Below are 15,068 nucleotides of genomic sequence, written 5' to 3'. Positions count from 1 at the left end.
GCAGTGGTGCAGCCCATGCTGATGGGTTGAAGACAAGAACCTCACAGGACATGAACCCTCAAAAGACACAGGAACCACTGGGTGCACTGATTTGATTTTGCCTCGGGGTGGCCATGGAGCCACAGTGACTTTGCTGCTTGATCAGGTGGTTTCTGAGGCTGCAGGCACCGAGCAAGAAGCTGCATTGCTCCAAAGAGATGACTTCTGATTGCCCCAGCTGGAATTTGGTCTAGGAAATGGGTTTCTACACTAACTGAAAGAAGGAAGGAAAAAAAAAAAAACAGAACAAGAAGACAAAAGAAAGTCATAGGATCTTGTAATGCAAGTTTGTGAAGTCCATGATTCAATGCTTTTCTAGAGGTGGCCCGGGGAACAAAATAACATTAAGACAATGTCATGGAAGTTTATTTCATCATATTTTTTTATGAGCAGGGATACAGTTGCCAGCATCATGGCCAAATTCCATCTGCAGGATCTTTATTTTCGCTTTTTAAAACGCCCACGTGGCTGCACACAATGGACTCCCTCCCCTGAAACACCTGGATAAAGGTGATGGTGCAGGAGGGCTACCCCAGAACTGGCCACTGTAGTCTGTGTTGCAGCTTGTCTGCAGTGGCCAGAAACACTGGAATGCAAATTTTGACATCATAGGTAAGTCATTTATCCCCCACTGCTGTTAATTCTTGCTTTTTATTGTACCACACTTCACATCACCCAAGGAGTGCCAAAATGCAGCCTGCTCCATGACTGCAGATACTTCACCACTCCCTGAATCCCCTTGTTGGCAAAGAACAGCTGAGCAAGGCACGACTTAACTTTTCTCTCCTCTCTCCACGAAGGAATACACCATTGATGTCTTTTTCCGGCAATCCTGGAGAGATGAAAGGCTGAAGTTTGATGGCCCCATGAAAATACTCCCCCTCAACAACCTGCTGGCCAGCAAGATCTGGACTCCTGACACCTTCTTCCACAACGGGAAGAAATCTGTGGCCCACAACATGACCACCCCCAACAAGCTGCTGCGCCTGGTGGACAACGGCACTCTGCTGTACACCATGAGGTGGGTGTGTGTCTCCTGGCCAGGGTATTCCAGGTCCCTGCAGGCCAGAATGGGGCCTCAGGGTGCATTACAGCAGGATTTATGCAGACTCCCACTAACCCTGTTATCACACTTGAGCCTTACAGTGCTGCTTTCTCTGCTGCCCTTGTTTCCCACCTGTGGGTCATCCCTGATCCTCAACTTCTGCACATTTTTACAGGTAGCTTTTTTCCCTCATTGGTCATGTTGATTTTTTTTGTTTTTATGTGATGAGGTAGAAGTGGTGGGATCTATAGTTTGTGAGGTTGATGCTCCAGCTGACATAATTTTGTTCCTGACCTGTGATGGGATATGAATCAGGTATCCAGTGCTGCTAGGGGAACAGTAGGATGGAGAATTTATTATTCTCCAGCAACTTCAGAAAAGACCTAAATTTGTTCAGCATGTTACAGCAGAGCCATTTCAAACATCTAATGAGACTGAGTTTGCTTGTGAGAACGATGGGGTTGTTTTTTCCTTCTTTGTTGAATCAGAAATCCAGATCTGTGTGATCAACGCACATCATTAGGAAAAAAAAAAACCCCAAACAACAGCTTCTTAAAAACTGTGCTTTGGAGAAACCAGGTTCTAGGGGCCATTTGAAGTTCTAGGGTTAACCCAGCCTATGTTACCCCCTCCTGAACAAGAGGCAGCCCTGCAGCACGAGAGCCCAGCCTGGGCAACCCCACTGTGAGCTCCAGCAACTGGGGCCTTCCCTCTGGAAACACCAGTTGCTGTTGGGAAACTGTGCTTGAGCAGTCCTGTCTGGGTATCTCAGGAACATAATAACATTTATCATTAAGCTACAGCAGTTTGTGAGCACGAAGAGAAAGTGCCTTTGGGTTAATTGTATGTTCATTCCAGAACTATTCAGATATTTCTGTACACTTGTAAGCTGTTCACCCACGTCAATAATGTTTGCCCCCTGGGGCTGATGCACTAATTTGCCTTCCGAGGTAAATGGGCTTATAAATGAAACACCAAGCTCCTCAGAGTTGCACAAGAGAGGTATTGAGTTGGTTCTGGGAAGGTGTAAATCTTTTTTTAAAAAAATTGTTTTCTCTGTCTCCATCTTCAAGCCAATCCTAACTAGTAACAGGCTTCGTTGTGGATTCTGTGTGCTGAGATGATGCACTTTCACCTCTGTTTTTGAGGACCAGGCAGAATTTCATCTCTTCGACTGGCTGTGAATCTGTGTGGTGTCAGCAAGTTTTACAGCCTACATTGATAAACAATGCTCTGCTTTTGTGCAGCAGTTCTCAAATATGAGCTAATCCTGCCAGTGCCCTGGGGGTTTAGGTCTCCACACATCAGTGATCTCACATTAAGGCAGATGGGGTAAATGAAGGGAGAAGCCCAGCTTGACTCAAGGGCTCGATTCTGCTCCCAGCTCTCTGACCTGAGTGTAGACAACTTAACACTCCCCCCGTTCGTAGCATTGTCTGACTGCGAAGAATCACAGGAGCTGCTGGCATAAATAGCCCAAAAAAAAAAAAAAGGACTCAATTTCAGAGCTTTTATATCATTTCACTTCTTCTTTATGCAGCAAACAGCCATTAGCTGCTGCAGCAAGTTTGGTGTGACTAAGAAAGTATTGGATTTATGTTTCCGTTTAGGGCTGGGCAGGTGCCAGGATGGCAGGATCAGGAGACTCTTGGGAATGAGCTTCTGGAAGAAAACAGAGCCATGAGGGGTTTTTAAATAAAACTGAAACATCCTTCATTTTAGCTACATCCTGAAGAATTGGGGAATGAAGGACCTCCTTTTGTGTAAGCTCCTGCCCAGCTTAAATATGCCTCTAATGCTTTGTAAGAGGTGAAGAGCCCACTCAGAGATGCTCAGAAAGGAAGATGCAAGAGCACAGACTGCATGGGCCAGGACCATGACTCGGGCTCAGAGACCAAATCCTGCCTGGCTTTGCCACTCCTGGCCACTCACACCTTGATTCCTCTGTAAAATCATGACAAGCATTTCACCCTTGGAGAAAGTTTGGACTTTCACTGGCCTGCAGGACTGCCCAGGTGGTCCCTTGCAGGCTCAGTCTAGACTGGTACCTTGCCATGCAGTTCTACTCCTGAGAATATCCTCTCCCTTGCCTTGTGCCAGCCAATATCCTTGAGGGATCAGTTCTGCTGATGTGCAATTAAAGGCTTGTCTCTTGTCATTTATCCTGCTGTGAAAGCCAACTTCTCTTAGTCAAGGCTTGCAGTTATAGATGAAGTTGCTCTGGTGGAAAAGCAACTCTGTCACATGCATCCAGCAAAATTACACCTGTGTGACAGTATTTATAGCTCCTGGAGAGAGCCTCTTTATCACTGACCTGAGCTTCGAGGAGTCACACAGCAGCTGTAGCTGAGCACCCTGAGATCTCCTTTAGTCGTGGCACAGCCTCCTCAGGGACTGGTTCAACATCACAGTGCAAACATCTGACCACTGGCAGGCCTTGGCACCTTGGGTGACAGCATGGCCTGTGTGACCACAGCACAGAACTGCACTTCTCTGTTCCCCAGGATTACTGATCCCTCTGCATCTTTCCTGCTACTCCAGCTGCCTTAGAGGGCACGGGGAACACAGTTTTATGATGTAGCCCTGCCTCTGCAGTCTTTCTTGTGGAGCTCCTACAAGATGTGAGTAGTTCACAGAAGCCCAGCCCAGGGTCTCAAAGCTCTGGTGTCAGACCTGAGCACAACAAACTGGGAATTGTGCATGGATTTACATAAGGTAGAGACAAAAGCTGAGCTGCTGCAGCAGTCTCTGGATGTACTCTCTGGTTCGAATTGTGTGGGGCATGTAGATAATGTTCTGGGTTTTCCTGGCCTTGAAGCATACGAAAATAGTGAAAGTTTAATGCTGTGCTGATGGGATTCAGCTTTGTGAATCCAGGCTTTAAAAAAAGCTCCTCTGCTCTTAACAGGGACTGTCAGAATGGCATGTTGAGGCTTTGTGGTTATTGTCAGAGTGGTTCCCAGACAATACATGTTCAAGTTAGGCACTTAGAGGATGTTTTCTTTACCTGTCAGGCTGACATTCAGCTGCATGTCCACAGACTTTGCCTTGAGAGCCTGTGTTGCTGAAGACAACACAAGGTCCTTGGTGGCAGTGCATGAGCACTGAGGAAGGAGGGTCAGGGAACCCTGGGGTGAGTCAGAGGCAGAGCAGGAGGCAAAGAACACTTGCAGACACACAGGGGCTGCTGAACCCCACGTAACAAGTCCTCTGCCTGTTGTGGTATGTTCAGGGGGTTGAGCTGCCTGTGCTGCTTTGTGAAGGCACAGAGCTTTGCAGTGTCTCTTTCAGCAAAGGCTTTGGGGTGTCTTTACTGCCTGGGGGGTTTGCTTGAAGCACCCTTCCACACAATGGAGGTGCAGCCTCTCTGCAAGAGCAGCAGCTGGGACAACCCAGTATGGACTGGCAGCTATTTGGCTGCATCCCACATCAGGGCTGATCCTAGACAGCAGCACAGACAGATCCAAGCAGACCAGAGCTAGACTGACTGATAAACACAGGCAAATAGACTAGATGAGATCTGCTCTTGCTTTTCCCTGCCTTACAGCTTCCAGAGTGGATCCAAAGACAGAAGTGATCTGTTTTCCAGGCTTGGCTTTGTGCAGGCAGACTTTTATAAGGCAGCTGTCCCAGGAGGGAGAAATCTTCAGAGAACACCTTATCTCACTGCATTTCTGCCATCATGGGCTGAAATCTCCAAGGGCTGGGGGAGGATGCAAAGTGAATTCAGCGCTTTCAGATCCAGCACGAGGATCCTAGAAGCAATTTGGCTTTCAAGCTCAAATCCCGGCAATTAAACCTAACCTAGATTCTCACACAGCCTAAACTGTAAACACTGTTTGGCCCGACTGTGGTTATTAATGAATCTCCCGGAGAAGAAATCAGGACAAAACTCGAGCAGCGTCCCCGGCACAAACAAAGCCGGTTCTGCCGTGCAGGGCGCTGTCGTGTTTTTGTACCGCTCATACACCGAGGGATTATTACATTTGCGTCCCAGAAATTGGACTGAGGTTCTGGCTCATCCTGCAGCACGACGCAGGTAGCGACAGGGGCTCTAATGACACATCAAAGGCTCCGCTAAGCTCCCGGTAACCATGAGAACGCAGCTGAAGTGGTTTGTTATCCCGTCAGCCCGGGGAGAGGTGTGTTTAGCCTGATTCACGCTCCTTGCCATTGTGCTGCGCAGTTCAAAGGACTTCCCGTTACTTTAAAGAGGAAAAACATGGTTTCTGTCCTGGATGTTCCGCTTTTGGTGCCAATTGTGCCAGCGAAGTGAAGAGGAAACATGAGGAGTTGGGGGTTTGACTTCAAGGCAGTTCTGCATAAGTTGTTGCTGGTTCCTAGGACGGATGAGCCAAAGGATACACCTGCTGGATGATGTGATTGCTGGCAGCTTGGCTAGCGCTGTTTAGGCTTTCTAAGGACATTTCAGAGCTCAGATGTCTGGACCTGAATGGGCCATCAGAGCACTGAAGCAAAACCCGGTGGCTGTCTGGCCATAAGCTCCCTTGCAGCGGGTAAAGGGGCAGAGACGAGAATTTCTGCAATAAACTCTTTTACCTAAATGCTGCAGAGCCAGAGGTAATTGTCTGGGAAGTGAGGCACATTCCTTGCCGTTTGACATTTTGATGTTTCATTAAGCAAAGCATACGGTGCTGAGAAGCCCTTCCCCAGCGACAGGAGGTGGGGGGAAGGCCGGCAGGGGGGAGCAGGAGGGGATTGCGGGCACTCTCCACAGCTCACCTAAATACCTCTGCTAATTGGGGCTCTGAAAGATGAGTGTGTGCAAGGGAGGCTGCAGGAGCAGAGGGGAAAGGTGGCCAAGGGATGGGGTGGGCAGGAAGGTGCAGCAGCACATGTGTTCTGGCCGCAGGGGGAACATCCCAGGAGTCAGCACACCCCACACACGTGGGGATAAAGCCAAGGGGGAACACCTGGGAAGGGGGAATGCCTGTATTGCTTCCCCCCTCAGCAGGGAGGCTGACTCCCTTTGTGTGTTATCCGTGAATGTGCTGACTCCTGGCCTGGATGAAGCTGCTGAATCAGGCTCGTCTCGCCGGAGTGATGTGATTTTTTTCTTTCCTTTTGTATTTAATTTCAGGAGATTTTAAAACTCCTTCAGTTGTAGGTGGAGAAGTAGCAGATTAGGTTGCTTTTTCGGTGGTTTGTTGGTGGATTGATTGTTTCACTGTTTACTGGCTCAGCTAATAATACAGGCTTTAGGTTGAAAATGCAACTGCTGCGTTCCCACGAACATATGGAGCCATCCATCATCCATATAAATTTGTCTCCTTCCCTTGACAACACATGTTCTCCTTGGCCATGGCCTGGAGAGGGCAGGAGGGTATGACCAAGGGCAGCTTGTCCTGCAGTCCTTGGAGCCATTCAGCCTTATTCACAGTGGCTGTTGGGCACAGCTGAGACTTGCAAACAGTACAGTGGATGGATGGAAAGACTTTTCTGGTTTTTCAGGGTGATTTCAGGATCCATCAGAAGGGAAACACTGATCAAAGGAGAGGTCCTTTGAATAAGCCAACTTTGGGAACTCCCAGCAAAGAGCCTTTTGAAATAATAAAGAAATTAATGATGTCAACGAAAAAAAATAGGAAGGTAAAAAGGAAGTGTCTTACGTGTACTGCTGAGGAGGACAGGGAAAATGCATCAATATTTCCTTGACACAAGTGACAGTGACAAAATGAGAAGCAGAAAGTTCATTGCAGTTGGCCAATGAACAGTCATCATCACCTCTTTGTTAGATGACCACAGGACCCAGTGGTCACTGTCTGTGACATCCCCTGCTGTCCCCCAGCCACAGCCATCCTGCTTTGTTTCCCCCACAGGGTGTTTTTAGAACAATTTGTCAAGGGTTTGGTTTTGTCCACCAGATTTTATTACTCCATGTTTAAAAAACAGTCCTCTTTTGTGGAACCATTTAAGGTTCATCCCCTGGAAAGAAATAACCTTTATTTTTATTATTTTTTTTTTTATTCTTTGCTTTTAGCAAACAAAATCCAAAGCCTCTATTTTTTCAGGATTTATTTAGCATTTGCCTAAGCCTCAGCATTTTCTGTGAAGAATAAACTTGGCTGAACATTTTTCTAGGTGAAGGAAAATATCTCAATAGAAGCTTCTTGACCTGAGTTTTCCACCAACCACCATCAGCCTTAGGTCTGTGCTCCTGCCCTTTGCATCCACATGTTGCTGCTGTCATGGTTTGTTTCCTGTTTTGCTGAGCCATCAGAAGGGAGTCCTTTTCTCTACAAGTGGTTCCTTCAGAGAAGATTGTATTAGACATCTCCTGGGAAGCTGTTTGTTCTGTCTCGCCCTCCTAGGCTGCACACTTTGCAGTACTTTAGGAAGGAACACGAGCTCAGAACTACCTTTTTTAGAGCCTTTTATAATGGATCCTTTTATGCCTGGCCCCATATTCTGCAGCACACTGCTTTTATGGCTGTGCCTCCCTCACAAAGCTGCTTCCTGACAAGGTATCCTGCGGGGGTTTGGATGTGTGAAGCTCACAAGTTGTCCTGCTCACCCCCAGGCAACCCCAGGACATGCAGTTCTGCATCTACCTACAGCGTCCCCTGCAGTGCCCCCAGTGAGGGGGGATGAGGTGCCCCACGTGGAAAGGAAGATGTTTACCCTGGTGACTTCGTGGGTCTGACTGACTTTGCTCAGCCCAGTAGTGCTGTGGCTTCCTGACTGAGCTGTCTGCCAGCCCTGAGCTCCTTGCAGCCCTCCCTGAAGAACAGGCCTGTTCCCTGGCAGCCCTTTCCCTCTGCTGTCCAGCACGGTCCAGGAGATGTCCCCTGGCCCCAGGCATTAGGGAGCTCTGTTCACAGTGCTCAAGCAAACAGGAGTCCTGGCCTTTGGCAGATTTTCCAGTTGCACTGAGCAGGTAAAGATGAACTCGGTCAATAGGCTTGAGTTTATACAACGGAAAAGGTTTCCAGGTCCGTGTGCCTGCTGTTCTCTCCACAGCTTTCTGCCCCTGGAGACGCAGAGGTTGGGGAGCAGGGCGAGGTCTTTGCTGCTGCTGCTGGATGCAGGACACAGGCCGTGGCAGAAGGGCCAGGGGTGTCTCTGAGTGCCCTGTGCTTTGTCTTGCAGGCTCACCATTCACGCCGAGTGCCCCATGCACCTCGAGGACTTCCCGATGGACGTGCACGCTTGCCCACTGAAATTCGGGAGCTGTAAGTACCCTGGTCAGCCTCTGCAAGGAGCTGGTGCAGAGGTAAAGAGAAGTCCTTCCTGTGGCTAGTGTCACCCAGTATTCTAGTAACAGTGTTATTAATTATTGATAATGATAATTACCATTAATTAATGACTAAAAATGTTTTCTTGGCATCTCATGCATCTCATGGCAGTGATGGGTCGACTCGATGATCTTAGAGGTCTTTGCCAACCTTACTGATTCTGTGATTCTAAATCTGAGATATGTTTTTCCTTCATCACAAGGTGGTCCTGGGGAGACAGATTTGGGAAGATAGCAGTGGTACCTGCTGCTGGATGTCCTGTCCAGCTTCCCTACATCCCTCCTGCCAGTCTGGGGAGACCCTGAAATACTTGGTTACTCTGGCTCCATGCTCCAGTGGAGCTTACAAACCCCTTCAGTCTGTCAGGCAGGTGGCTCTCGAGTAAAAGGCTTGGAAACCCTGGAAAGCTCAGTCCTAACAGCCAAGGGTTCTGGTTTAGGGAAGGTTTGCAGGCTGCTGGTGAGTGGGAAGCTGCTCCCAGCTTCCCAGGCTTGCAGCTGCTCAGCTGCTTGGGATTCCCATAGCCTGCCCTGGAACAAGTTTCTTCTGGTCTCCATACAGGAGTTAAATTTCATTTGGTTTTGTTCCTGAAGTGAGTGAGAGCCAAACTCCAAGCCACTGGTTCACCACAATGTCAGAATAAATTTCCTAGTCCAGCCCTGCCTCTCCAGGTCCAACAAGCTGAGCACCACTCCCAATCTATATTTGCAGTAGATGAAAGAGTTGCCCACCTCCAAGTACAGAATGAGCCCACACCAGTAACCTCCAGAAAAATCCAATCTTTCTTAAACTGATACTCCTTTCCTGTAGCCATTTGGGAGCTAACTAAGGACAAAGTTAAAAAGTTTGAGTGACAGCAGAAGAAATCATATTTATCATGTGCATCTGCTCCTCTGCCTCATGACAAACTGAACCCATGAAACTGGATTATTCAAAACTACTAAAATGAGGCTATTTTGTAGGCAGCACCTAATTAAATGTAGGACTCATTGCCACAAGACATCACTGAGGCCAGTAAAATAGCAAGCCTTAGAGAAGGATGAATTATTAATGTTAATTGACCTTGTGAGGAGGGATATAAAACCTCCTACCTCAGGCCTAAACTCTGGGATTATTACAAGACTTGCAGGAAGGCAGATTACTCCACATCTAATTGCTTATAATGTTTCTTGGTGGGGAAAAGAGATTAATGTGTATATTTCTGCTGGAACAGCCGTTGGGTTTTGGTTTTTTTTTTTTTTACTGATTTGGCCTGTGAATGATGAGAGTTTTAAGACAAGCAGCTCAGGAAGCTGCCCCTGGTTAACATTAGTGTGGCTCTTTCTAAAGCACCATCTGCACGGCATCTGAGCTCACCTCTCCTGTGCTGGAGGAAGATTAAAGCAGTGTTTTCACTAAAAAGCCACCAACAGCTGGAAGCTTCATTTTCAAGAAGCCTAAAGTGGGTTAGAGTTGTGAGCAGAAGGACAATGCCAGTAGCAGACACGTGTTATTCAAGGGGTAGCTGAGTTTGCCTGACAGGCCACTTTCCACTGATCCCCACAACCTGAATGGCTCAGAAGTGGCCTTCTGTCCCTGTGCCACCATGGCAGCCCCCCAGGGAGGGAAGGCAGAGAATCTGCAGAAGAATTGAGGGCATCAGGCGTTCCAGAGAGCTTCAGCTGCCCACCTGCATCATTCCTGGGGCCAAGAGCAGTGAATGTGATGGTCACCATGTTCCCTCAAAGATGAATGTACATCACAAAGAACTGTTCCTAAGCCATCACAGGACATTTGTACAGCAGCTGTCTGAGCCCAGGGTAGCAGAAGATGTTGCTGAAGTTACCAGCTCCACTAAATGTCCAAGAGCTGTCCTTATTTGGATTGGATTGGACAGCATTGCCAACAAGGCATTGGCAGAACCAAAACTGATACGTGGCATTAAAGGTGTTCCAAGCATCCATGCCATGCCTACAGGGCATGACACCAGATACCCTTCTGTCCCACACAGCCAGATGTGCAGACACCTGAATTTTCTAGACAAAACTTCAGGACAGAATTTTTACAGACATTCCTGAATTTTTAGGAAGGGTGGCAATGAAACTGGGGGTAGGTTCCCTTAGCAGGTTGGGAGTGGCAGTAAATGAACTGTGACTGCCAGAGCAGGAGGTGTTGCCTGTCAGGTGAAAGAGCAGTGGCAGAGCCGTGCAGAGCTCTGGAGGAGGATGGAGCTCTCCAGAAGCATGCTGAGAGCTGGAAGGAAGGGTTGGAAAAGCGGAATGTTGCACATGGAATGAGAGGGGCCAGCCTGCACCAGAAGTGCCTGGGCAGCACACTGGCATGCTGAGAATCATTGGCTGATCATCAGAACCACTCACCCCACTTTGCAAGGCTCCTGGTTAATATTTGACAGGTTTGCCAAAACCTGCAGTGCAGGGCTAGCAGCGGTTGTTTTAAAAAGATCAGAGAAATCTGGTTGTTTCGGGACACAATCTTCCACAAAGCAGGAGCTGAGACATTTCTGGAGCAGACCTGACCCATTGCTCAACCTGTCTGCAGTCAAAGAGTTCCTCAATGTCTTAATAGGAGGAGCTGGTGGTAAAATTAGTTAAAAGCTTGGTTTAATGAACTATGTTCTTGCTTTAAAAACTGGTGCAGAGTTGCAGGAACTTCCTGCACAGGAAGTTTGGGCATTATGGGAGAAGGAGCCCCTGACAGAGTCTGGACAGACTGAGTTTCTGGATATCCATGGGACTGGCAAAGCCAAAAGCATATTGGCACTGCTGAGAGAGGGACTGGCTATGGGGACAGAGCAGGGGTTTGGTCACAAACACAGGGTCAGGCAGGGAAAAAGCATTTTGGTGGGAGAGCACACCACCTCCAAAGCTGAGAGAGACTTGCTTCTGAGCGAGGGTAGAGATTTTAAACTTTTTCTCCTGTACCTGAAATTTAACCCCATTTGCATTTAGCCTTTCTTACCCAGCATGACATTCCCTGTCCCTGTCCCTGGCGTGGCAGGGCTGTGGCTGTCCTGCTGCCCCAGTCTGCTGCTCTGGATGCCTTCCTGCCTTGTCCCTGCTTGGAGCCAGCCCTTGCAGAGTCAGCACGTCAAGGGGACAGCGTGTCTCTCAACGACAGTGCTCTGCCTCCTCTGCAGCTCCATCCTGAAAAGCCCAGCTCCCTCCTGCTCATTTGATTTAACAGTTGTTGATCTGCCTTGGTCTCTGGCCATGCTTGGCTGTGCTCAGCCATGTGGCTCTGAGAAGTGCACAGCGGAGATTAATTTGGCCACGGGCTAATTTTTGGTATATTTTAGGTCAGGCAGAAGCACAAACCTCATTCTTCCTCCCCCTCCTCTTGCAGATGCCTACACAAAGACGGAGGTGATCTACACCTGGACGCTGGGGAAGGATAAATCAGTGGAAGTGGCCAAGGGTGGGTCCCGCCTGAACCAGTACGACCTGCTGGGCCACGTCGTGGGCACGGAGATGGTGCGGTCCAGCACAGGTACACGTGGTGAGGGGCATGGGCTGAGCACATCCTGAGATAGGATGGGCTTGGAATGCCATGCTTTGGCACAGCGGGGAGCACAGCACTTCCCAAGCCACGTGCTGATGGAGAAACTGGCTGGTGACATCCACAGCAGTCACCAAGAGGCAGTAAAGAGTTTAGTTTTAAGGGGTTTGCCACTGAAAGAGCCTTATCATCCATAGTCTTCAGGAAAACTGATCTGAAGCACCTAAATAGGATCTGTTGTGTGGAAAATTTGCCCTGCATTGTCCAGCTGGTTCTTGCTGCTGTGGGTTCATTTGTCTTGGATCCCTTTCCAGTCCCTCAGGAGAGCACTGCGGGCAGGGGAGGCGAAAGCAACATAATGTTCAGTGTGATTTTCACAAATATTATCATAGCTAATAGAAGATTACCCCAAACAAATGTTTCTTCTGATTAATGACCAATATTAATCATCTTTCTCTCCCATCTGCTGCTCCTCCCTTCCCCTCTGAATGCAGGTACTGATGGCTTCTGTTATCTCATGTGTGTCTCTCATATTTCCTTTTTTTCTTTTATTTTTTTCTTCTGTATGCACCAGTAGTTCTCTCATTTGAGGATATTTCCTCTCTGGTGCACTTGATTTTAATAGTGTCTGTCTGTAACAACTCATTTCACCTCCCTTGGGGAAATGTGGGGAGCCCAGGGAACTAAATGTCATAATATCTGGCCCATCTCTCTACTTAAGTTGTAGTAAAATGTACAGATGAATAACCTGAAGTGGTAAGAAAGCTGCTAAAGGCTCCTGTGTGTAATGATTTAGCAGAGCCACGCACACAACAGAAAGGCACAGTAATCCAACAAAATATCCAAAGCTCTGAGGGGAGGAATAGGACATGGAGGGGAAAACAGGGACAGCTGCTTCTTTGGTTCACAGGGCAGACCTTTAACAGCAGAATTTGTCCTGATTTTTGAGACAGTTTAAGTGTGGCAAGGTGGAACATTTTCAGGATTGGAGAAGAAAACAAAATCCTTTGTCCTTAAATCCTACTGAAGCGCTGTCAGGATCTCTCCAGGCTTGAGGGATCTTACCCACAGCGTGGCTCCCTGGGCTGATGCAGGAGAGGGGTGGGACCTGGGTCAGGAGAGACCTCCAGGGACACCTTGGATTGCCCAGTTGTTGGCACTGATTTGCCTTTATCCCACAGCCATTCTGCAGGGAATTAAAGACGTCCCCAGAGGAGTGTTCTGAAGGGGCAAACACAGGATTCCATTGAAGAGCTTGGAAGCTGGTTCAGGACAGACCTCTCGTGGCTCAGGGCTGGAGGGGTGGGCAGCTGGGCCCGTCCTGGAAGGCGGGGGGGGCTCAGCATCTCTGCCTGGCTGTCTCTGCAGGGGAGTACGTCGTCATGACCACACACTTCCACCTCAAGAGGAAGATCGGGTACTTTGTGATCCAGACCTACCTGCCCTGCATTATGACCGTCATCCTGTCCCAGGTCTCCTTCTGGCTTAACAGGGAATCAGTTCCTGCCCGGACGGTTTTCGGTGAGTCTGGGAGCGCAGGGGCATCCTCTCAGCGCAGGGGGGAGAAAGGCACCACAAATGAAGGGAAATGGACTTAAATCAGAGCTGGTCTCCCCAGGCCTTGTCTGGCATCGTTGAAGCTGCTGATGATTCCCCAGGATAGCTTTCAGTGTCTTCCCAGTGCCCCTGCTTTCCCTGAGTCACTGCAAAAACACTCCTGTCCTTGTTTCTACTAGAAACCAAGGCATAAATATTAACAGTAATCAAGGTATTGATCATCTAATTACATGCATTTGGCTGTGTCTGCTTATCTGTATTGAATTTTGAGTTGAGGAGATCATGGGTACATGGGGAGGCATTTAAAGCTCTACCTTTGAAATTGCTGATGTGCCCCTGGTCAAAGCTCCACAGAGCAAGTTCCTGGGCTGAGGCAGCGTAACTGCATGGTGAATATAGTGTTATTATTTTCCTTCAGCTGCTTTCAGATCCTCTCTCCAAGGCAAAGTGTCAGGCTGGCATTGCACGTATATTAATAGCTTTTACAAACATTTAATAACAGAAGTGCTTTGTGCTTTCCTGTTGAGACCTTTAGTTCAGGATCTACACAGAGCAGGTGTGATGCTGCAGGATTGTATTTCTTGGAAGCAGCACTGCCCAGCAGATTCCACTTAGCAGAGACTGTATTGCACAAAAGTCCCCAAGCAGAGAGGGGTCATACGGTACCACCTGCTTGTGTGTTTTTTTAGTAAGACAGAAATAATTTCAAAGATCATGAAGCATTTTCTCTGTAGCAAAAGTCGTGACGGAAATACTCCCACAAACCCAACACGGCTGATGTCCTCCTGTCTGGAGCCTCTCCACTGGACCTTGTTCCCCTGCTGTGGACTGGAATGAGGTGCAGGGAGGATCACAGGTGGTTCTGCACCCTCCTAAATGAACTAGAAGGGAATCATTATGTTTTTTGTGTTCGCTGGGGATTGTGAAATGTAAGTCACGAACAAGCTTTAATATTGACAGGTGACTCCAGCTTCTCGAGCTACTGGGTTATCTTCCCTTGCCCAGTAAGGCAGATCCCACAGGGATGCCCAGGGTGGAGGGCAAACCTAGGTTGGTATGGCCAAACTGTTTTGCAAGATCCCGACTGCAAGAGCTTCACTGAACAGTGATAATGGTGAAGAAGAGGGGGCCTGGCCCCTCAGCAAACATTGTTTGCTGTTTCCATCCCACAGGGTGGAAAAGGGGGAGCTCAGACAGAAATCATGTGGAAAATAGGACCAGCTCAGGCATATAGAGCTGGTCTATCAATCACTGATGAAATTTCCTCACCTATCCCTCTGTGAATCATTCGCAGCTGAACCCCACTCCTGGCCCCTGTGTCTGCCCATGTCCCAGGAGGGCTCTTCCATCAGCATCTGGAGTACCTGTGCACTCATGACACGGGGGGCTTGATTCCCCCTGTGTTACCCTGAGAATTACAGTGCAGTGGGTTTCCTCAAGCAGCAGCAGCTCAGATTGAGCAGCAAAGAGCTGACTGAAAAATTAAAACCTACCTTTGTGAAAAATGTCTTTGCTCCCAAATTGCCTTACTTTCCTATTAAGAAAATAATGAGAACTTCAATTGTTTATTCCTTCTTTTTTTTTTTTTTTCCCCTCGGAAAGTATTGTCAACAATATTGAATTGAAACTCTTAAATTACCAGGAGTATGGCTCAAAGGAACTGAAAATTAGTCAAT

The 15,068-nt window shown here is 48.2% G+C and overlaps 1 protein-coding gene across 2 annotated transcripts in view; it reads left to right on the top strand.

The window, feature by feature from the left end:
* The window catches only part of GABRA3 (gamma-aminobutyric acid type A receptor subunit alpha3), a 71,373-nt gene that overhangs the window by 40,282 nt on the left and 16,023 nt on the right, over positions 1-15,068 (top strand). For both annotated transcript variants that reach the window (XM_050310465.1, XM_050310466.1), the window contains 4 exons: positions 840-1,060; positions 8,195-8,277; positions 11,683-11,826; positions 13,204-13,356. In XM_050310465.1, coding sequence (XP_050166422.1) covers positions 840-1,060; positions 8,195-8,277; positions 11,683-11,826; positions 13,204-13,356 — 601 coding nt within the window. The remainder of the gene's footprint in view (positions 1-839; positions 1,061-8,194; positions 8,278-11,682; positions 11,827-13,203; positions 13,357-15,068) is intronic.

This window comes from Myiozetetes cayanensis, unplaced genomic scaffold (assembly GCF_022539395.1).
Source record: "Myiozetetes cayanensis isolate MyiCay16 unplaced genomic scaffold, myiCay2020 scf15, whole genome shotgun sequence".
In the NCBI taxonomy this organism is placed as follows: Eukaryota; Metazoa; Chordata; class Aves; order Passeriformes; family Tyrannidae; genus Myiozetetes; species Myiozetetes cayanensis.
Note: the sequence above shows the minus strand (reverse complement) of the source record. Positions and strands in the feature narration are given on the sequence as shown.